Genomic DNA, 21668 nt, shown 5'->3' with positions numbered 1-21668 from the left:
TCACTGTCTTATTATGTAAGAACAATAGTTAATAGTTTTCAAGATGAGATTTTAAAGATAAGTGACATACGGGGCACCTGGGTGGCTCGGTCACTTAAGCGTCTGACTCTTGGTTTGGGCTCAGGTCATGATCTCACAGTTGTGAGTTCGAGCCCCGCATCGTGCTCTGTGCTGCCGGCTCATAGCCTGCTTGGGACTCTCTCCCTCCCTGTCTCTCTCTCCCTGTCAAGATAATTAATTAAGGAACTACATTAACATGCTACTGCTAGTGACGTTTGGTAGGGGGACAACTGAAGAGGCCCTGAAGGCACCGCACTGGAAGAGCCTTCCGGAGCCCCGCGTGTTTGGGGTCAGGGCTGAGGGGAGAGGTGACAGGCCCGGGCTTTCGTCCTTCTGCACCTTCATAGAACATCCAAGAAAACGAAGTAAAAATGCTACCTTCTATGGGGTATAGACTTCAGGCATATAATTCCTTTACGTTATAAATCTTTTCCAAGCACTGAAAAACCTCACTATGATCATTCACTCCACATTGACAGTTAGATAACCAGTAAGATTGGAGACCTGACCTGATTACGCACATGTTGGCCATCCAAAATACCAGGTTTTTCCTATTTATCTAAAACAGGGAGTTTAGTGTTATTAATTACAAAGTATATAAATTACAAGAAGTATAAGTAATATGTACCGTAATATATAAATTACAGAACTATGAATAATGTATATAAAAATATAAAAATCATTTTAAGGGGCGCCTGGGTGGCTTAGTCGGTTAAGCGTCCGACTTTCGCTTAGGTCATGATCTCGCGGTTTGTGGGTTCGAGCCCCGCGTCGGGCTCTGTGCTGATTGCCAGCTCGGAGCCTGGAGCCTGTTTCAGTCTGTGACTCCCTCTCTCTCTGACCCTCCCCTGCTCACGCTGTCTCTCTCTCTCTCTCTCTCAGAAATAAATAAATTAAAAAAAAAAATCATTTTAAAAACCCATTTTTAAGAAACCATTAAATACACATAATTTAGAAAGTTCTTCATGGGTGCGTTGGGTGGCTTAGTTGGTTAAGTGACTGACTTCAGCTCAGGTCATGATCTCACGGTTCATGGGTTCGAGCCCCATGTCAGACTGTGCTGACAGCTCGGAGCCTGGAGCCTGCTTCTGATTCTGTGTCTCCCTCTCTCTCTGACTCTCCCCTGCTCGTGCTCTGTCTCAAAAAATAAACATTAAAAAAATAAAAAAGTTCTTCAAATACTTTGTTATTTTACCAACAACTGTTTTCATAAGAATGAACTGAGCAGGGAGTAGTATAAAAACTGGTTAGCTACTGCAAACCTGTAGAGGACAGTACTGACCTTGAGGAGGCTGCTGGGGGAAGATAAACTGAACAGGATCCACGGTTATTTTCCAGCTTCACTGAGAGTTTACAGGAGTCACTTGAAGGGTCTGTGAATGAGGCTGTGAGGCATCGGACAGACACGGAAGTGGGTTCAGAGTACCAGGTCACTCAGTAACGTTAGCAAGGAATGGGTGCAGCATGGAGGGGTTTATTTTGCTTCTAAACGCGTAGGCCTATCTCCAGCTTTGAGGCCAGCAGAACATTCCGGAGAGGGTGGACTGCGTGTTCTAGACAACACAGCAGGAAGAAACGCAGGAATTTGAGCACATAGTCCCTAGGAGCAAAAATCTGTCCAGCTGAACATGATGTACCGTCACAGGTTCAGAAGAGAAGGCCACAGTCATGAGGCCTCCTAACAGCCCTCTGTGCGTCTCTGGAGTGTCAATGTTCTGGTCTCTTTGCGGTTCTGTGTCTGGCACATGGCGGTCCTGGGTTTGCCAGCCCTTCCGAGGACTCCCTCCGCCTTTCTCCGAAGTTGGATCTCATTTTCTGTGTCCCACGTTTCCCACTCTGATATGCTAGTGGGATACATCTTCCAGGGAACTAGGTAAACCTTTTAAGATCTTGGATACCTTGGGGCGCCTGGGGGGCTTGGTTAAGCGTCCGACTTCGGCTCAGGTCATGATCTCGCGGTTCATGAGTTCAGCCCCACGTTGGGCTCTGTGCTGACAGCTCAGAGCCTGGATCCTGTTTCAGATTCTGTGTCTCCTCTCTCTGCCCCTCCCCTGATCATGCTGTCTCCCTCAGAAATAAATAAAACATTAAAAAAAAAAAAAAGACCTTGCATATCTTAAAATTGGATTCAGTGATGTTTCAGTGGAGCAGAGCGGGTTGGAGTCCCAGCTCAACCCCTACCAGCTGGGACCTTGGGCAGAGTCCCTTAATCTTTCAGACTCACCATCTTTCAGACTCACCACCGACAAGAGGGAGACTGAAGCAGGACTTGCTCCAAGGGGCTGTCGTGAACATCGAATGAGCTAATATTTGCAAAATACTCAGAATCTGATGCAGGGCGAGTGCTGAGTAGAAAGTGATGCCACCGGTGTGCCTGGGGCCCCAGGCCTCTGCTTGAAACCCACTCCTGTCCCAGGGCCCCCAGTACCCGGTGCCTCCACGTTCCACGATCCGCCAGGACCAGGGCTCCCCGGCTCCTGGGTCCTCCCCGTGTGTCAGCCAGCCGGCAGACACCCTGCTCTTAGGGACAGCAGCCACCCGCTGTCCCCTCTGCTGCAGCTCTCACAGCCAGTGCTGCTTCCTTGGCACCAACTGTGTCTCCCCTCAAATCCACTCTCTTTTAAGATAACGCCTCCATCGAGAGAAAACTCGCAGGTGGTCAAATCTCCCTGTTTTCAAGTGTATATAATTCACGGAGTTTTAGTAGGAACCAGAGTTGTGCTCTAATTCTACACACTGTTGCACGATGAATTGTTCCAGAAGGCATGACTCATCCAGCACTGACTACCTGCTAGATACCGGACCATCTACGGAGCATTTATCAGTGAATGGGAGGAAGGCACAGCCAACAACAGAAGGAGGAGCTTGGTCGGGGCCTCCATCAGACGTTAATGAAGTTTGTTGTATGTGGGATATCCAAAGGGACACTAGTTGTTGACTAGACGCAGCCAGTTACACTAGTCTGAACCTCGAGAAAGATTTGGGATACACTGTTATACTGGAGAGTCACCTTTATGTAACCATGAAAATCAATGGAGGGAGTAGTATAAAAAGAGGACAAATACTTAAAAACTAGGCAAAGGCATTAGAGGAGAAAGCAAACGTTTGACACAGTTGAAACCAGGGTCTAGAACCCGGATCTTGGTGTCTAAATACTGTTTGTCACTGGCAAGAACCAGAACCCCTGGTGGCTGATTCCAAGTCTGGGGCTGGGAAAAGCATACCGTGAGCCTGGAAACTCGTGTCACAAAATAAGGAAACCCCCAGTGAATGACAGAGCCATGCCAAAATAGAGCAAGTGGCCCGAACGGGCCCCTGCTGGCCAAATATGGGACAATTTAAGCAGCCAAAGAATAATAATGGTTAAGAGATTCTAACTCACTGGATACAAATCAGTCTCTGACCGCATACTAATATCGTACTAGAAAAAAATGAGAGAACTTTATAGAAAGATCACCGCTTTGTAACCAGCAGTGTAGCAAGCATCTCAAGAAGAGGAAAGACACAGATGCTCATAAAACCAGAGCAGTGAAAGGTTGTGGGGAAGCAGGCAATTCAAACAGTCTCAAAGTATCACCTTATAGATTACTTATTAATTTCAACGTTAAAGAAGAAAAGGACCTCTTACAATGGAGAGACTGGGAGATACTTAGGGACCAGACTTTGTCACGTGAGGGCACAAAATGACCCTTGCTGTTACTGGGCAGAAAGTCCAGATCACCTGCGGAGGAATATTGTTGCCAAAAAGGTTTACCTTGAATCTAATCAGGTGAGAAAGCAACCAAAAGACTGCAAGACATTCTATAAAGTAACAGTCCAAAAAAGAAGTTTTAGACTTTGCAAAAATGTTGTCATAAAAGACCATAAATAAATAAATACATGAAAGTCGTACATACAACAGTGGGGGGCTGCTCTTACTGGAAAAGACTTTAGAGGTGACAACAAAATGCAATGAATGATTCTTAATTAGTTTCCAGACTAAAAAGTTAAAAAGCTAGAAAAGGCATTTGGAGACTACGGGAAGATCTGAATACGCACTCGATGCTAGATAATACTATGACTATATGTCACATAGTGTGTGACAATGGTAATGAGCTGTAATGGAAGGTATGATGCCCCTCCAAGACCCCCCAGCAGGACACCCCCCAGCAGGATGGAGGAATGTGTTCCCCCAGCTTCTGGAACACCACCCTCCACGACTTTACCCTCTTGGGAGTTGCCTCAGCTGGAGACTGCCCTACCCAAGGTCACGGCCCCCTCCCTCCTGGGCAGCTGACGCCCGCTCGGTGTGGGAGTACAAAGCCAGTCCTCCCTTGCCTGAACTCAGACAGTTCCACCCTTCCCCCCAGCCTACCTTCTTCCCTTCCTGGACCAAGACCCCAAGGGCATTCCTGCAGACCAATCTGCACCTCGGGGGGCTGCTTCCCGGAAAGTCCCACCAGGGCAGTTTGTACTGGAAGGGGGTGGGGGAGGGGATGCTGGACCAGACACCTGGGGGGGCCACGAGACCTCCGCACTGATCGCAGATGGAGCAGAAAAAGCCCGTGGCACAAGGTAGGTAGTTCGGGAAGGCGCAGGTTGTAAAACTTTCACCAGCCGGCATGATGTGTAGGTGTTCAGATATTCAAGCAAGGTGGAGACGGCAGGGCTGTGCCTGTGCGTGTATCATGAATGCGCTTGTGATAAGAGAAGTCAAGGGGTCGAGAAGGAAAGCTCACCTGGTGAGCTTTGGAGACGGTTCACAGGGCAGGGGTGGGTCAAACAGATGGGCAGCGCAGCAGAGTGTCCTCAATCTGTACCATCCAAGGAATTCACGGATACGTGATTAGGTGGCCAAGGACGGTCGCCTCGATGAGCAGCCATGATTCCTTGACCAACGTCTGGAACGGAGGCCATTTTCAGCCTGAAACTCTGGAGTCTGCAGGAGGAAAGACTGCAACGCCCAGCGGAGAGGACGGCGAGTCCCCTACTCCTCCGGCAAAAAAAAGCGACAGCCACTTGCTGGAGGAACCGTCCACTGGAGAAAGGGAATACTCACACCCTTTGAGGCCTGCTGAACACGGGAGCTGAGCTGAGCCGAACCGGGAGGTGCAGAGCCACTGTGGGCTTCTGTCGGGGTGGGGGGAGGGCGGCAGATGAGGCCCGATAACAAATGAAGAATTGGATCCCTGGGTTGAGGGGCCCAGTCAACGGTGGATTCCCGAATTCCTGGATGCGTAGGCAGATTAGACGTGGAGGGAGGCGAGCACAACCTCCGCTTGTTCCTTGGCCTGTGGGGTCGGAACTGTGGTAGCGGGAAGGCTGAGCCAGGCTTTTGAGAGTGGCCCCGGAGCTCTGGGGCAGGAGAAGGCAGAAATCAGCGGCATCCTTAAGGCCCCAGCGAATGCCGGGCCGGTGATCCCCATGGTATCTTCACATATCATTTGACAGTTCGGTCCCTACAAATAAAACTCTTCCAGTGACCCACCTGGGAAACTGTTCTTGTCCCTGCAGCTCTGGCTGCTCCAGGTTGATAGTAATAACTTGCAAATAATAATTTGCAAAAGAGGGAAATGCCCTCACCCTGGGGCACAGCAGGAGTCCCACTGAAATACTAGCTACGGTTGCCAGCCAGGCCCTTAAATAAGGGAGGGGCCAGCAGGCAAAGAGAGAAGTCGTTGTGCAGGTAAGAGTAACTGCCCCTGATCATTGGGAGGCCACACTGCAGGCACACCACGGGCAGCCAGAAGGACTGTCTGGCACCCAAATGGTCTGGTCGGGTGCCTCTTGGTACTCTCTTGCCCAGTGTCGTGGGCCACGGACAGGCCGAGTGGGCACTGTCTGAACAGAGCGTGGAAACAGGGGGCTCAGGCCTCTTAGCAGATACAGGTCTGGGTCAGGCCGCTAGGAAAGCCATGGGGACCCGTAGTGGTGCCAGCTGAAGGCGACAGAAATGGAGAACAGACAGTGGAGGAGGACACCCATAAGCACCAGGGGGCACGACTGCGGCAGTCAGGGCTGTGACTTGTCTTCTGTCCTTCCTCTTTTGTGCTTTTCCTAGGAGAAGAGGCCTTCTGGAACCCTGGAGGACTTCCTCACACTCGCACCAAGAAGTGGATCTCACAGCACAAAGCTGCTATGGCCTGAATGTTTGTGTTGCCCGCAGACTCACGCGCTGGGTATCGTCACTTATTACAGTGTCAGGAGGCAATGAGGTCATGAGGGTGAAGCCTTCCTGAATGGGATTAGTGCAATTATAAAAGAGAGCCGCAGAGCTCCCCTGCCCTTTCCACCCTGTAAGGACACCACGAGTCTGCAACCTAGACGAGAACCGTGTGGGCACCCTGACCTCAGACCTGCAGCCTCCCGAACTGTGAGAAATCAATTACTGTTGTTTGTAAGTTACCCACTCTGTAGTATTGTTATGCTAGCCCAAACACACTAGGGCAGGACGGGACTGAATCTTGTAATGTGCTGCTCAGATCCCCTCAGGAATGAAGGACTGTAGCTCTCCCTGAATGGCCTCAGGGCAGAGAACACCTTCGCCCAAGATCGCATGCCCTCATAGAATAACTTGTCAATATGGGAATGTAAAGTCCCAGCCCCTTTGTCCCAACACCAGGGCAGATCTGAGACACCAAACCAGCGTTAGAGTTCGCTGGGATTGGCTGAGGTCTCCTTGAACGTGACTGCGATCCCCTCCCCTTGCACAGGTGGTGATCCCAGGAGCACTCCTTAATGAACCTGTAGGCCGATCTCCATCAGCAATGACTTCCTGGGGCACTGAACCTGTGACGTATGGGTATGTAGGGGAATGTCTGTGCTTTGCAGAGATACAAGCTGAAGTGTTTCTGGAGTAAGTGTGATGATGTTTGCAACTTATTTTCAAACTGTTCTGGAAAAAAAAAAGTATGTGTGTACATGAATATAGTAAATGTAACAAAACATTAGCAACTGATGAATCTAGGTGAAGTATATACCTGTGCTTACACTTTTCTGTAGGTTTGAAATTTTCTGAAATAAAAGATTAAGGAGTTGTGCGCGCACACACACACACACACACAGAGGCAAATGAAGAGGGGTCTAATATAGAGCTGGAGAGGAGGATCCAGAATTTCAATACTTCTGGAGGGTCAGCAAGAGAGCAAGGTGTTGTGAAATCCAAGGTAGAAGAGAGTTTCAAAATTAAAGTAGTGTTTAACACTTTCAAATGGCCACAAAACGGTCAAGTAAGGCCAGGACTTCGAGTGTCCCATAGAGTTAGTATCCAAAAGGTCCCTGATAATCTTGAAGACACAAGAGTCAGTGAAAAAATATTATAGGCACCCTGCCGCCAATCAGTTCTCTGCAGAACTGTCATTTGGCTGAAGCACCACATTTTTGGCTAAGACTTTTAAAAATTGAGCATCTATTATGTTCAAAGGTCTGGAATACTCCCTGTAGGGAGAATGTGGAACCACTCAGAGACACAATTTACTGGCAAAGATGCATAAACTCAAATACTAAGTGCACTGTGCCAGGTATAAGCATAAAGAAACTGACAGAGAAATACAGAGGAGACCGATGAGGGGAAGGGAGAAAGGAACACTCCAGAAGCTTGAAGAGGGTGGGGAGCATATTTAAGAGACCATTAGATCATCCATTACAATCAGCTACCCACAGGGTGAGTCTGGCTTCGCTGTGGGATTCGTTTGGCTTGCAAATTAAAACTTTAAAAATGTATGCCGAATATTTACAACTCGAGATATGTATCACAAAGTCTCGACTCCTGGCAATGTGCAGACATTGGGGAAACACTTGGCTGGGGCTGAGAACCCCCAATCTCTCAGCCTGATGCATCGATTGAAGGTACTTGTTCAGACTCTGTAGGCAACGGAGTTCTATTGGACCCAGGGCTGGGATTAGAATGAGGGGGGCAGCCGTTTTTTTTTTAAATGCTATATTAAAATACGATTGATCTTCAGTTTTCTGGTGCTCTGCTACATTTTGCACGGAGGCTACTGTCTCCCTCGCCTGACTCTATCTATAAACTCTGAGCAGCACGGACTTGACTTAACCTCTACAATGGTAAGCAGCAGCCGAGGCAAGATCAGACCAGATCCGACCCGCATTTGGGGGGAGCACTGCAGTTCCCACGCCCCAAACCCCGCCCCTGCTGCACGCACAACAACCTCCCGGGCGCCCACTTCTCTCTACCACTCGGATTTCAGTTGCATATCCCGAGTACGTCCGACAGCCCCCTCTCCCTTCCCCTGCAAGCGCGCCCACCCGCGAAGGCCCCAAGCACCTGCCTCCTCGGGCGCATCCTCCACCTGCGCTCGGCACGGCCGCTCCCTGCGTCCCCCCAGGCCCGCCAGTCGCTCCCGGCACCATCGCTCCGCTCCAACAGGGCGGAGCTTCCTCAGGGGCGCGCTCGGCGTTCGACTAGTGCTGCCTCGCCCCGGCGGCCGTCCAGCGGGAGGCGGAGCGAGTCCAAAATGGCGGCTCTCAGGCTGGCGCGCTCCGTGCTGCTGGCGCTTTGAGGTGGTCGCCAGGGGTCGGGGGGACGATTTCCCCGCCGCGGGGGCCCTAGAGGATGACTCGAGGGCTCTGCTGAGGTTAGGCGCTGGGGGCGGAGAGAGTGGCGGCGAGGGCTGCGGTGGAGTCCACGGAGCGGGATGTGCGAGAGTTACTCCAGGTCGTTGTTGAGGGTCTCGGTGGCGCAGATCTGCCAGGCGCTGGGCTGGGACTCGGTGCAGCTCAGCGCCTGCCACCTCCTCACGGACGTGCTGCAGCGCTACCTGCAGCAGTTGGGACGGGGCTGCCATCGGTACTCCGAGCTGTGTGAGTACCGGGCGGGGTGCGGGAGGGCTGCCTCTGGCCGGTCACGAGTGACACCTCCGCTCTTCCCGTCTCTGCCCCGGCGGCTCCGGGGTGTCCGTCGTCCCCCCCCTCCCCCCTTCCCCGAGATCGGGTGTTTCCTCGGCCGCTGACGCCCCCCGGATCCCGCTGCCGCCCCTGGAAACTCCAGGCGTCCCCGCGGTGCCTCTCCCGCGTCCACCAACTTCCCGCCTCCGGCCGGGACCCCCGTCTCCGCGCTCAGCGCCGCAGCCTCCGCCCCTCTTCTCTGGTCGGAAACGGGCATCGGTCCCTGCTCGCCGTCTCCTTGTTCGCTGCGCGTGGAGCCACCTCCGGAACGCCTTGCAGCCTCTGTTACTTCGGTCCTTTCCCTCCCTTGCCCGCAAACTACTACAACTAGTTGTCACAGGCGCTCCGTCTGCCGGCCGGTTCTCACAGGCGAGCACTCCTCGGCTCCCGACAGCACGTCCCCGTTGACAGCTCTGCCCCGGCGGCCACGCTGCCCGCCTCTGGGTGTCTGCGCCTTTCGCAGGAGCATCTCCGCTCTGCCCCCTCCGCTGTCACTTACGCCTCCCTTACTCATCGATTTCCCCCTTCATGTCTGCATGTCAGTGGCTACCAAAGTGTGGTAGAGGGAGCGTCGGCAGTTTACAGGGGTCCCCAGGTAGCCAGGGCGGCCGCGTGGGTGGTTTTTAAGTGCATGTCCGGTGGTATCTATCGCTGATGGCGTTTAGTAACTCGGAGTGTTTAACAGAAACCCCGTCTCACTGGTGTGAAGTGCAGTGTGTGTGTGTGTGTGTGTGTGTGTGTGTGTGTGTGTGTGTAGGGGAAGTACCAGTCGTGTAAACTGCAGGTCGTTACTGGAGGCGCTAAGCGGGAGAAGTGAGTGGAGTGTTTGCTTTCTCAAAGCCGTCCCTTCCTAGACTGGAGAATTGAGACCCGCAGGTAACACACTTCTTCTCCCCGAACTCCATTCCGGCTTCCACAGTCCTACCAGGACACTCTGTCCGCAACACACATCCGATTGAGTCATTCTTAAAAATATTTTAATGGGGGGCTGGGTGGCTCAGTCGGTCAAGCATCCGACTTCAGCTCAGGTCATGGTCTCACGGTTCGTGGGCTCAAACCCTGCGTGGGGCTCTGTGCTGACAGCTCAGAGTCTGGAGCCTGTTTTGGATTCTGTGTCTCCCTCTCTCTCTGCCCCTCCCCTGCTCATGCTCTGTCTCTCTCTCTCTCTCTCTCTTTCTATCTCTCTTTCTCTGTCTCTCTCAAAAATAAATAAATGTTTTAAAAAATTAAAAAATATTTTAATTGGCACACCATCGGTTTGCAGGCGGAAAATCTAAAACTCTTCAGTGGCACGTGGTTTTCTCTGGGAGCAAAGCTTTTTCTCATCTGCTGCTGTTCTACCCACAGCCGTGCAGAGCCGCCCGCCTCATCCAAAACGTTTAAAGCTACCTCTTCCTACACGCGTGCGGTTCCCTAGAGTGCCCTTCGCCCCCTGGTCCCTCAGGAGCACTGCTTGTATTTGAGACTCACTTATGGCTTGACTTAGGAAACTCACATCATCTGATCTAAACGGTTCTGTGCATAGTCCTGTGTGTTAACATCTGCTTAGTAATCATCTGTGTCTCTCTCGCCCTTTTCTGTCTTCTCTCCAGGCAACAGATTTATTACATCTCTGTTCTTTAACCTAGTACAGTGCCAGAATGTACGAGGCGCCCAGGACATATTTCCTGAATAAATGAATGAGCGGATAACCTACTACATAATAGCAGTTCAGTCACCCGACTCTTTGAGTTCTCAAGTGTGTATTTTGGGAATACCTGCTTTCACTGATCCCTCTAGTCTAAATGTGGAACTGCCCAGTAACTCTCTGTCACTGGTATCTTGAAAGTACAGCACCAGCACACCACTCTCTTGGGTTTTGCTTCTTTTCCCTCCCTCCCCTGGCCCATGAGTATACGGCGGTGGGTACGCGTGGTCCAGATTAAGGTTTTGCTACCAAGTTCCCTAAAGAAGGGCAGATGTTCCGTGTGTTTAGGTGATGAGTGCATAGTCACCTTCCCTGCCCTCTGGGCAGAACCAGAGCAGGCGCTGGCGCTGCAGGTAACCAGGTGTCCCACTGTCTCCAGTAAGCGTGCAATGTGTCCATGTCAGTCCCTTTCCTAATTACCCAGTGCCTGTAGTCAGTTTCCTTGCTGTTAGCGAGAATGTGACTATCGGGTTCATTGTCTTCCGCCATGGTTTTGTGACTTAGTAAAAATACTGCTTCCTGGTATATTTATTAGTTACAGACTTTTTTTAGGTTCTTTTTTCTTTCCTGTGCTCATTTTAAACTCCAATTTTGACCTCCAGTTCCCGCTGTGGAGTCCTGTATTCTCCTTCTTTAAGTTCTCGCTGTCTTTTGACAACACTGACTGAGGACCACTGAGAACTGAGCGCTGTGTCGGAGACCTCGACGTCCTAAGGCCCAGCCCCGGCCCACAAGGTGGGGACGGGTGCAGACTGTGACCAGAACACACTGGTGGTGTTCACTCCTTTTAAAAAAAGATTGCTCTCAAGTTAAAGCAAGTATCCAAAGTGGCTATCAATTCAACAAGTAATGCTTTTCAAAATCCCCCTAAGGTAATGATTTGTGAGCGCATGCAGGGCAGGCGTTTCCCTGTGCGTTGTATTATGTATTAAGTACGTGTGCGTGCACTGCAAGTAGGTGCTGAATATTTCAGGATGACTCTTCAGGACTAGCACTTGTCACTTACCTGGTGTAGGCAGTGAACGCAGAAGGACTAAGGTAAAGGAGAGATGGCTGTGGGCTGGGGCACGGCCCCTCCCCGGGAAGGCTGAGATTTGAGTTGAGCCAGCGTCATGCTTGTACAGAGGTGGAGCGGACGCCAGGCCAGAGTAAAGCATAACCAAGTGTGACAGAAGAGCCAGGGAGGTGGCCAGCTTGACAGCGTGTCGCCAGTTCATTAGGAAGGTGTTACAGGAAAATGTAAAGCAGAGTGAAATTCAGTTTGGGGGGGAACTTCGAGGGAATGGAAGCATTGGTGGGGAGCACTGCATGCTTCCCAGGACGGAAACAGTGTGGTGAAAGCGATATTTTAAGACAATGGTGCTCTCGGGTGCCTGGGTGGCTCAGTTGGTTAAGTGACCGATTTCGGCTCAGGTCATGATCTCAGAGCCTGTGGGTTTGAGCCCTGTGTCGGGCTCTGTGCTGACAGCTCAGAGCCTGGAACCTGCTTCTGATTCTGTGTTTCCTTCTCTCTCTGCCCTCCCCCATTCGTGCGCGCGCTCTCTCTCTCTCTATCAAAAAAAATAAGCAAACATTGAAAAAAATGTTTAAAAAAAAAGAAAGAAAGGAAAGGAAAGAAAATGGTGCTCTCATTGGGTGCAAGGGAGACTCCAGTGAGGAGAACTGGAAACCGAATGAGAGAGCAATGGTAGGAATAGAGATAAAGACAAAGTTCTGGAAATCAGTGGCCCAAAACGGTGGGGGGTGGGGGGGAGAGGGGACAGCCGGAAGGTCTTGGGTTGAAATTGCAAAGCATATGGACGAATTCAAGATGATCATTTTTCTGGACTGAGACTGAGAAAGCTTTTCATAGGAATATATAGAAGAGCTGAAGTGCGTATCGATGTCGTTAAGAGGAAGAATGAATATTAACTTTACTTATCCCTTCTGTCCACTGCATCGTGGAAGTAACTGACCCTTACTTGTAGCAAAATTCAGAGACTACCGAAGTGTTCGAGGTTAGAAGTAGCGCTCAGCCCCTTCAACTGTTAAACAGTTGGATGGATATATCCTTCCAGAACTTTTTCGTGTGGGCCTGAGCAAGCAAGTGTCTAATTTTTATACACTTTGGGTTATTTTCATCTTACGGCATGATTTAATTTCAGACATACTGAGTTTGAAGTGATCATAGATTTCAGTAAAAAATGAATAAATAAATAAACCACGTTTGTGTAAAGAGAACCTCACCTTAACTTTGTATTCTGTCATCTAATGACATTTAAATTGTATATATAAATTATCTTCATGACCTAAAGTGTTTTCTGTACATTTTCTTGGATCTAAAGACTTGATTCAGTGGCCTGCATAGTCTCCCGTCCTCCATGGGGGAGGGGGGGTACATCCAAGACCTCCAGGGGCGGCTGAAAGCCACGCATGGGACAGAACCCTCTACATACAATGTTTTTTTTGTTCCTGTGCATACATATCTGTGATGAAGTTTAATTAATAAATTGGAGACATTAAAAGAGTAACAACTGTAACTAATAATAATTAGAATGATGATAATAATAACTTACAATAAAAGTTACGTGAATGATCTTTTTCTTTGTCTCAAAATATCTGAACATACGGCTCTCACCCTTCTTCCTGTGGTGACGTGAGACAATAAAATCGTCCGTGAAGAGGCGCAGTGAGGTGGATGGTGTAGGTATTGTCGTAGGGGCGAGGCTGTTACTGACCTTCTGAGGATAAGTCAGGACGAGCGTCTGCTTCCAGACAGCACTGACTGAGGGTAACCCAAACCGGAGAGTGAAACCTGCGATGCGCGGGGTGGGGGAGTTGAGGAACCATCGTAGTTCATCCCACAGATACTTCTTGTACATCTGCTGCATCCCCCAGATGCACAGATACTTATTATGCACCCACTGTATGCCAGCCACTGTGTCCGGTTCCCGGGATGCATCAGTGAGCAGTGGAGGAGGCGTAATGGACATCTGCTTAGCGTGGTGTGCTGGGTGATGGATAGAGAAATAGTGATAGGAACATCTACTAGGCCTTTGCATTTTGTCAGCACTGTCCCTCCGTCAGCTGCTTGGGATGCGTCTCCTGCGCTAGCTGACTGTTCGCGCAGACGGTCCGGTGGTCAGATCCGACTTCAAGCCGACTTTAGGAATCCCCTTTCCCATGTCTAAACGATATGAGGTTTTCTTTAAAATCTATTAAATTCTTAAATTCCAAAAACCCTTAAATATATATAGTATATTTGACTCTGAGCTGCATATTAATGTAATCCTTTTTCTTAATATCAAAAAAATATATATATTCATGGAATTTTCTTGAAATAATTTGCACGGCTTTTGACTTTGTTCCAGATGGCCGAACAGACCCAATTTTGGATGACGTCGGCGAAGCCTTCCAGCTTATGGGGGTTAGTCTCCACGAACTAGAAGACTATATTCACAATATTGAACCTGTCACTTTCCCACATCAAATTCCTTCATTTCCCGTCAGTAAGAACAATGTACTTCAGTTTCCTCAACCCGGAAGTAAAGATGCAGAGGAGAGAAAAGAATACATTCCTGATTACATGCCACCCATTGTGTCTTCACAAGAAGGTTTGTGATTTCTTGTTTGTTTCTTACTGCTGCATCTGTTAACTATCTTAATGGGTTTTTCGTCTTCTTAGTTTTCCTGACTGGATTATATAAAATGCTGTGCCAACGTATAAATTCTAGAAATGTAATCGAAATATTTTACTGTTATTTACAAATTAGTCTAACATTGAAGCCAACAGAGACTTGCACAGGTGGTACCGAGGCAGAGCCGTGGCCCAGGCAAGGTTATGTCTGATGAGGCATTTGTTTCTTCTGTAAATTTTAAGTAGGGAAGAACGGAATGTGATCACAGAGAGAAGCTTTTCAGTACATGCATTATATGGGAATGGGAAGGTAAATAAGTCAGAAAATCCTTGCAACATAAAGAAAAATCAGGGTAGTTCTTTTCCTCGCCTTATTATTATACGTGTGAGTTAGATGATATTGGGAACAGTGAGTGAGTGAATACTTGCCCATGTTACGCAGTGTTAGCTCCATTTTTAAAGGGTGAGTAGAAATGTTTGTTGCGTGGCCATCTGGAATTTTTGATGAAAAAGTGTAACAGCTAATCAGGAACACTAGTCGGTCATTACTGAGCCCCTTTTACCCTGCATGGTTTTACATGGTGAGCCTTTAGGCTCATTGAGGTTCTAAAGAGATACATAAGTAATTCGTGGTCTCGTGCAGGCCGATACACAATATTTTTTTCTTGTAAAAGTGGAAAAGTTGCAGTTTGTCTCCTTTTTACCTTTACACCATTTTACCTTCCACTGGCAATGCCCTAGGGTTCCACTTTCTTGGAGTTCACCTCTCAGAATCTTCTGTTCCACGTCAGTAGCAATTGTGGAGCGTTACCCGTCTGTTTCACGGGCTAGCTTTAAACTTGGAATCACTGTTTGACAGTCTGTGCATCAGTGTTGCCTCAGTTGAAAAACCGGGCAAAACCTGGCCCTGCGCTGGAGAGGTTTGTTGTGGGTTGTGTCCTCCTCATGTACCCTGGGTCATGGGTGCGGTGCGGGGGCCGCAGTTCACTGTGTGGAGAGGGAAGCTCCTGTCCATGCTTGTTGCTAGCCATGGACGTGTGGAAATTTAGATGGGGAGGTGTCATACTTTTCTTTCTTTCTCTCTTTCTCCTTTTCAAAGTTGTTTTTTTAGTTTTTATTTTTTATTTCAAGAAAGAGAGAGCACAAGCAGGGGAGGGGCAGAGAGAGGGAAGGAGAGAGAATCCCAAGCAGGCTCCTCACTGTCGGCACAGAGCCCCTTCCCCGGGCTCAAACCCACAAACCATGAGATCATGACCTGAGCCAAAATCAAGAATTGGACTTGTAACCAACTGAGCCACCCAGGCGCCCTGAGAGGTATTGTAGTTTTCTGACGTGAGTTGCGTGGGAAGCTGACTTTGCTTGTCAGCTTAGCACGTCTCCAACACATGGTCTTGGGGATTTAATACCCACTAGAAGCAGGACTCAGTATCACCAGTATCGGTACCACACAAAGCATGCCTTCCATCAGTGTTCTCAAACCAAGTTAACTCTTGAACTTAGAAGTCTACACATGCATCTCAGTCATCCTAGCTACCCTTCGTAACTGCCGAAAATTCTGTCTCCTCCTCACCTTTAAATTTACTTGTGGTTGAAGCCTGTATTACCTTTGAGGAAATCTTACTCTTTATATATCACCCCCATGGAAAGTCTGTCCCTGTAAACCCTTCATTCCCTAACAGCAGTGTCTTTGACCTTAGAAGCCTGTATTTGTTACAACTTCTCTAAGCATATATTTGTTTACTTTAAAACTACAACAGATACATTTCAGTATCAACATTATCAAAGGAGGCTTTCTTGGGGAGAGGCCCTGTTAGTAGCTGGATTGCAGAGAATTCCACGTCCGCTTCCAGACAGGTCATGAATATCAAGTAAACCTGGAATTTCCTTCTGTGCTGTTGTCACTGCTATGATTTATTAAGCATCCTAGACATCTTCATGAAAGCAGTGCTCAGCCCCTGATATGCCCTCTTGTGCTTCAAGAGTCCTCTTTGAGAGGCTCTGAAATTTTTAGCTGGAAGGCCGCTTAGAGGCACACAAGGTACAAAATTGGGAATTTTGCTCAGAAAACACGAGCTGTAATCCGGTGCCAGGAGAGAAGTTAAGGTGTTATATGGGAGGAAACTGATGGAGCAACATTGATGTGAATGACTGGGGCTCTGGTGATTGTCTGGACGATGAGGTGATCATGAACTTCATATCCGGGCACTCGTGCTAAGGCAGGCCAGCCGGGACTTGCGTGCACTGTCAGCTGGCATGTTTCTGGGCCGGAGCTACTACCTTCTCCATGTAAAACATTTTAGTCCATTTTCTCTGTGCCTTTTGGAGCCTTCTAAATCCATTTTGTGGGTCACATTTTGTCTCCTCTCCTACCTCCTATTTAACAAGTTGCTTAATTTTTTTTTCTGGCCTTTTACAAAATTTGGACTCAGATGGACATTTGATTCATCTTAATGAATCCGTTGGTCCGTGCATAACCTGCGTTTATTCACTTAGAGAGTTACTGAGTCATTTCTAAAACTAAGCACAGGATTTTGATAATAATCAACACTTAACTCCTTAGTCCCGCTCATTTCGTTTCCATAGCATGCAAATGATACACAAGGAAATTCGTGGTTATCATTTTAAATACTGCCAAGGAAACGTAACTAAGGTATCAGTGAAGGAGTATGAAAAACAATGGAGGAATTTTAGATACTGACTTCGGTCTGAAATTACTACCGTAAATTTTTGAGTTTCTCTTCTGGGTTATTTGAAGCAAGAGGAATCTTACTTCTTTTGAAATTTCAGGCAGTATAAATTATAAACGCTTTAAAAGGAAAATAACATAAGCCTTGAACAAACACTCCTTTTTCAGCTAACAATGATAGATTCTCCACGGAGCAGAAATATTGCTGATTCATAAGGTATGCATGTGGTTCATAAGGATGCGATAAGTGATAGGCAGGACAGTAAGATGCTTCTTGAACCTTCTCCCTCTGTTCGAGGAAGGGATATAAAAGGCAGTCCTGTGTTTACCATTTTGTGATATAGCCTCCCAAGTCAATTTAACAAATCATTTACAATCGAGATCTTTTTTCCCCACGGGGACAGCCTGTTAGAAAGCTCCTAGTATTCCGGGTCACGGTGTGGAGTGTGGGACAGATCATGTTATGACACCTGGGATGACGGTGCTTGTTCACCAGGGTCTGTGTTTTCCTTAGAGCCACACGCAGGGCCAGACTTGGCTCGCAAAATATCATTAGGAAAGTACTGCCAGGAGACGACCCACTTGCCGACCCTTCCTCTTGGCTCGTGGCGGAGAAGCCTTCGAGCGTCTCATGTACCTGCCGCGGCGGGAGCGCTCTGGGGAGGGGTGGGGACAAGTGCCGGAATGGACAGCACGGGCCTGGGGTGCCACTCAGCTGCGCCTTGCGCTGGTCGTCTTACCAGGTCGCTTGGCCTTTCTGAGCTTCCCGTTCATCTCTGTACAGTACGTTTAATAGTACGTACCGTGTGGCTGCTCGTGAGGGGTCAGTGACGGGTTTTGTGAGACGCTTGGGTGAGTCGGGCGTGAGACACAGACACAGCGAGCGTGAGCTCTCTTCCCGTCTCCCTTCCCCACTCTGAAGGAATTTACTCTGCAGGTGACACACCAGACACATCTGTGAAGTGACTCTGCAGTACGGATGCATCTAGAACGGCGTCAGTCGTGGGCCCAGGGCTGAGGGAGCGCACCCCGGTGGCAGCAGGGCCTGGGCAGATGCCTGGCCGGGGGTGGGGGCTGCGAGTTGACCTTGGCCTGGAGATGATGGTGCTGGACGGGTTGGTGCCTGCTGTGTCCAGTGACAGAACCGAGGCATCTTCGAGAGGGTTTTGCGAGCGCCCACCGTGCCCACGCTGCCACAGCTCTGAAGGCGGTACCCGGGTCTTACCCAAGGGCATTGTCCCCTCCGCCCACTGTGCCCGCGCTGCCGCAGCTCCGCATCAGTAGTGTGTGTTTTGCTCCCTGTTCCGTTGTGCCGAGGAGCGTCCGGAAATAGCATATTCTGCCAGGGTCACCATTTGGTTGGGAGTGGGGTCACTTAGGTGGTCTGTTGGTGGAGCCAATGCACCTGTGCGGGGGGACGGGGGTCCGGAGGCCCGTGTAGGGACGGGGGGACTAGAAACCGCCTAGCAGCTTTCCTTATTGCAAGGAACTCCCCCACCTTAACTCAAACGTGGTACAGACACTATGATGTTGCCACCTTTAGGGTTTCTAGGTTTTCAGAATTTCTAAGTAGACTTTATTCTTTAGAATAGTCTTAGATTTACCTAAAAACTGAGACGATACGGACAGAGTTCCCTTATATCATGGACCCAGTTTCACCTCTTATTTTTTTTAATGTTTGTTTATTTATTTATTTATTTTGAGAGAAAGAGGGTATGTGTATGTGTGTGCACACATGAGTGGAGGAGTGGCAGCGAGAGAGGGAGAGGGAGACAGAGAGAGAGGAAGAGGGAGACAGACAGAGAGAGAGAGAGAGAGAGAGAATTCTGAGCAAGCTCCACGCGGTTAGCACAGAGCCCAATGTGGGGCTTGATCCCATGAACCGTGAGATCATGACCTGAGCCAAAATCATGAGTCAGACACTTAACCGACCACTCAGGCACCCCTCCCCTATTATTTTCTTACGTTAGTGTGCTACCTTTGTTATAATCAATGAACCAGTATTGATCCATTATTATTAACTAAAATCCAATATCTTTAGTGTTTATCTAATGTGCTTTTTATGTTCCAGGATCCCATCCAAGATGCCCATTGTTTTATTGTCATATCTTCTTGGCTCTGGTTGGCTGTGACTTTCTCAGACTTTCCGTTTTCGATGACGCTGATGGTGTTGAGGAGTACCAGTCAGATTGAGAATGCGCCTCTGTTGGAATCGGAGGTGATTCTCACGCTCAGGCCGGGTCACTAGCTTTGGAGAGGAAGACCAGAGAGGGAAAGCTCCACTGTCATTACACTGTATCGCTGTGAACGTGGTTTATCACTGTCATGCTGGCCTGGATCACCTGGGCGAGGTAGTGTCTGTGAGGTTTCTCCCCTTAAAGTTACTCGCACCCCCCTTTCCATGCCGTCCTCTCTGGAAAGCAGGTGCCCTACGCCGCCCACACGTGAGGAGCTGGGAGTCCCCCGCTGCTCCTGAGGGTGTAGTATCTCTGTAAGTTAAACTCTGTTGCAGATATTATTTGGAGCTCTTTTGATTTGTCTCTTCTCCCCCAGGGGTTTCTGCTTTTATTAGGAAGTCCTTTTAGAAAATAAACATTTACAAGTTTAAAATAATTAACAGAAGTAACACAAATGTGTTGAAAAATTAACTATTGCCCAAGTATATTAAAGGGTTTTTTTTTTTATGTTTATTTTGAGAGAGAGAGAGTACACGCTCGTAGGGGAGGGGCAGAGAGGGGGGAGAAAGAGAGAGAATCCCAAGCAGGCTCTGCACCCGACTCCAGGCCCGAACCCACAAACCGTGAGATCATGACCTGAGCCAAAATCAAGAGTCAGGCGCTCAACCGACTGAGGCACCCAGGCGCCCCCACCAAGGGTATTAAGTTTAACATAAAAGCTCCTGCTCACTTTCCTTATACCCCCGTTTCCCAGGAGTAACCTTGTTTAACAAGCACGAATCCTTCTAGATCTTCTCACGTGAGACGCTGTGACTCCTCAAGCCAAAATTCTGCGTCTCTTCTGACACCGACCATTTATTTCTCAGGCTGCTGCCGTCTGACTTCTGCTCCCATCCCTTCCTGGACTCCGCCCTCACGGGGGCCACCGATTACTACCTAACTGGCTGACCTAAACGAAATGTTTTATCCTAACTGCTCTCTTTTCAGGGAGAGGTCGCTTCATGAATTACTGTAAGGCAGACGCCTTTTAAATCACGTCCCAGCTCAAGACACGAAACTCTCCCAACTACCCCAGAAGCTCCTGCCAACCCCATGTGCAGCCGCAGTCCCAGTCCCTCGTGCGTCCCCGGGGAGTGTCCCCCGTGCTCCCCGTGTGGGCGTAGGCGTCACTGCCCGCTGCCTTTTGTCTCACCGGGGGGGTGTGTGTCCCTACACCCGCTGGTGTAATTGCCTCACCGGCCCCCCTTTAAGTGTACACGTCTCTTCGGTCTCCTTCCATCCGCAGGCCCCCCACACCCTTGCCCCTGCCAAACCCCCTTCTTTTTCTTACCACTTATTTGTCCAGGAATCTGGGTCACTTGACTGGAGCAGTTTCCCTCGGTGGCTTCTGCTGACTGTGCTCGTGGCGCAGGTCAGCGGGTTTTGCACGCCGACAGCGAGAAGCCGATGATTAATCAGACTCCGGGTCAGTCTCTTTGGCAAGATACGTGGACCGCAGTGCCTCGTGCTGTCAGCCGTGTGGGTGCCGAAGGCATCGACGCATTAATCCCTTAGGACTTGCAGGGTAGCAGTATTCTATCACTTTGTTATTTCATTCTTTCCTTAGAATAATTTCACGAGGAAAGCCTCTCCTTCCTTCACTATGTAGTTACCTGCTGGTACAGCGCACGCAGGTAAAGGAAGGCAGGTGCTTGAAGATGAGATGCTCTTTCGTGTTATGTACCCAGTTTTCAACACGATGAATTGGTTCCTTTATCATCCATAGAGGACTGATTAGTTATTTTTTTTTTTAATGTCATTATGAACTCATAGATTTAAATATTTAATAGGTTTCTTCCTTTACGGTATTTACCCATACTGCAACTCGACGTCCTGTCTTCAGCCAGTGGCAGCTTCAGTCTGGCTTCTGGATCCTTTCTCACGTGACACTAGCGAGTGTCAGTAGCGTCCTTGCAACCTGGCGCGTGAGAGCACGTCAGGCTTAGCTTCATGCTCTTGGCCCACAGTTGGGATCGTTGTCCAGGGAGCCCTGGCTTCTGGGAAATGGTATTTCAAGTCCGCAATCTGTGTACTGGGAGCACTTGATACTACTGGCCACTGCTTCTGGGCGGTAACTCGGAACTGGTAAGTACGTACGTATACCCAAAACCACACGCATCGGTGTATGTGGATAGGCAGAGAGCAGGGAGGGCGGCTCGTGAGTTCATGCAGGTATTTCTGGTTCAGATTCAGGCCTCTAGGGTTTTTTTACTGTTAGGTCAGTAGATACTTGTGTCCATAACTAAGAACTCTGGTTCCCAGGGAGTGACAAGACGCTATAGTCAGAACATTCCAAAGTATTCCTCTGCCGTGTCCCGGATCACACACACCGTGGCGATACTGATAACTCCCCTGCGTGAGTGCTCTAGCAGGTTCAGCTTGGGGTGGTTTGTTTTGCTACTTTCTTGAGTTCTGTCACCTGTTTTCTTAGTTTTTCTGATTTTGATGTATGTCCTTTCATGTCTTCTAGACCATTTAAAAATAGCACAATGGTGTTTTCATCTGTTTTTTCGAGGA

The 21668-nt window shown here is 49.0% G+C and overlaps 1 protein-coding gene across 1 annotated transcript in view; it reads left to right on the top strand.

The window, feature by feature from the left end:
* The first annotated feature begins 8508 nt into the window (after positions 1–8508).
* Positions 8509–21668, top strand: part of TAF3 (TATA-box binding protein associated factor 3) — a 171692-nt gene continuing 158532 nt past the window's right edge. Inside the window, exons 1-2 of the mRNA XM_077758406.1 lie at positions 8509–8862; positions 13984–14226. Coding sequence (XP_077614532.1) covers positions 8697–8862; positions 13984–14226 — 409 coding nt within the window. The 5' untranslated portion in view covers positions 8509–8696. The remainder of the gene's footprint in view (positions 8863–13983; positions 14227–21668) is intronic.

The sequence above is a fragment of the Crocuta crocuta genome, unplaced genomic scaffold (assembly GCF_008692635.1).
Source record: "Crocuta crocuta isolate KB4526 unplaced genomic scaffold, BGI_CrCroc_1.0 scaffold32, whole genome shotgun sequence".
Taxonomy (NCBI): Eukaryota; Metazoa; Chordata; class Mammalia; order Carnivora; family Hyaenidae; genus Crocuta; species Crocuta crocuta.
The sequence above is the reverse complement of the archived record's forward strand: the minus strand, read 5'-3'. Positions and strand labels throughout refer to the sequence as shown.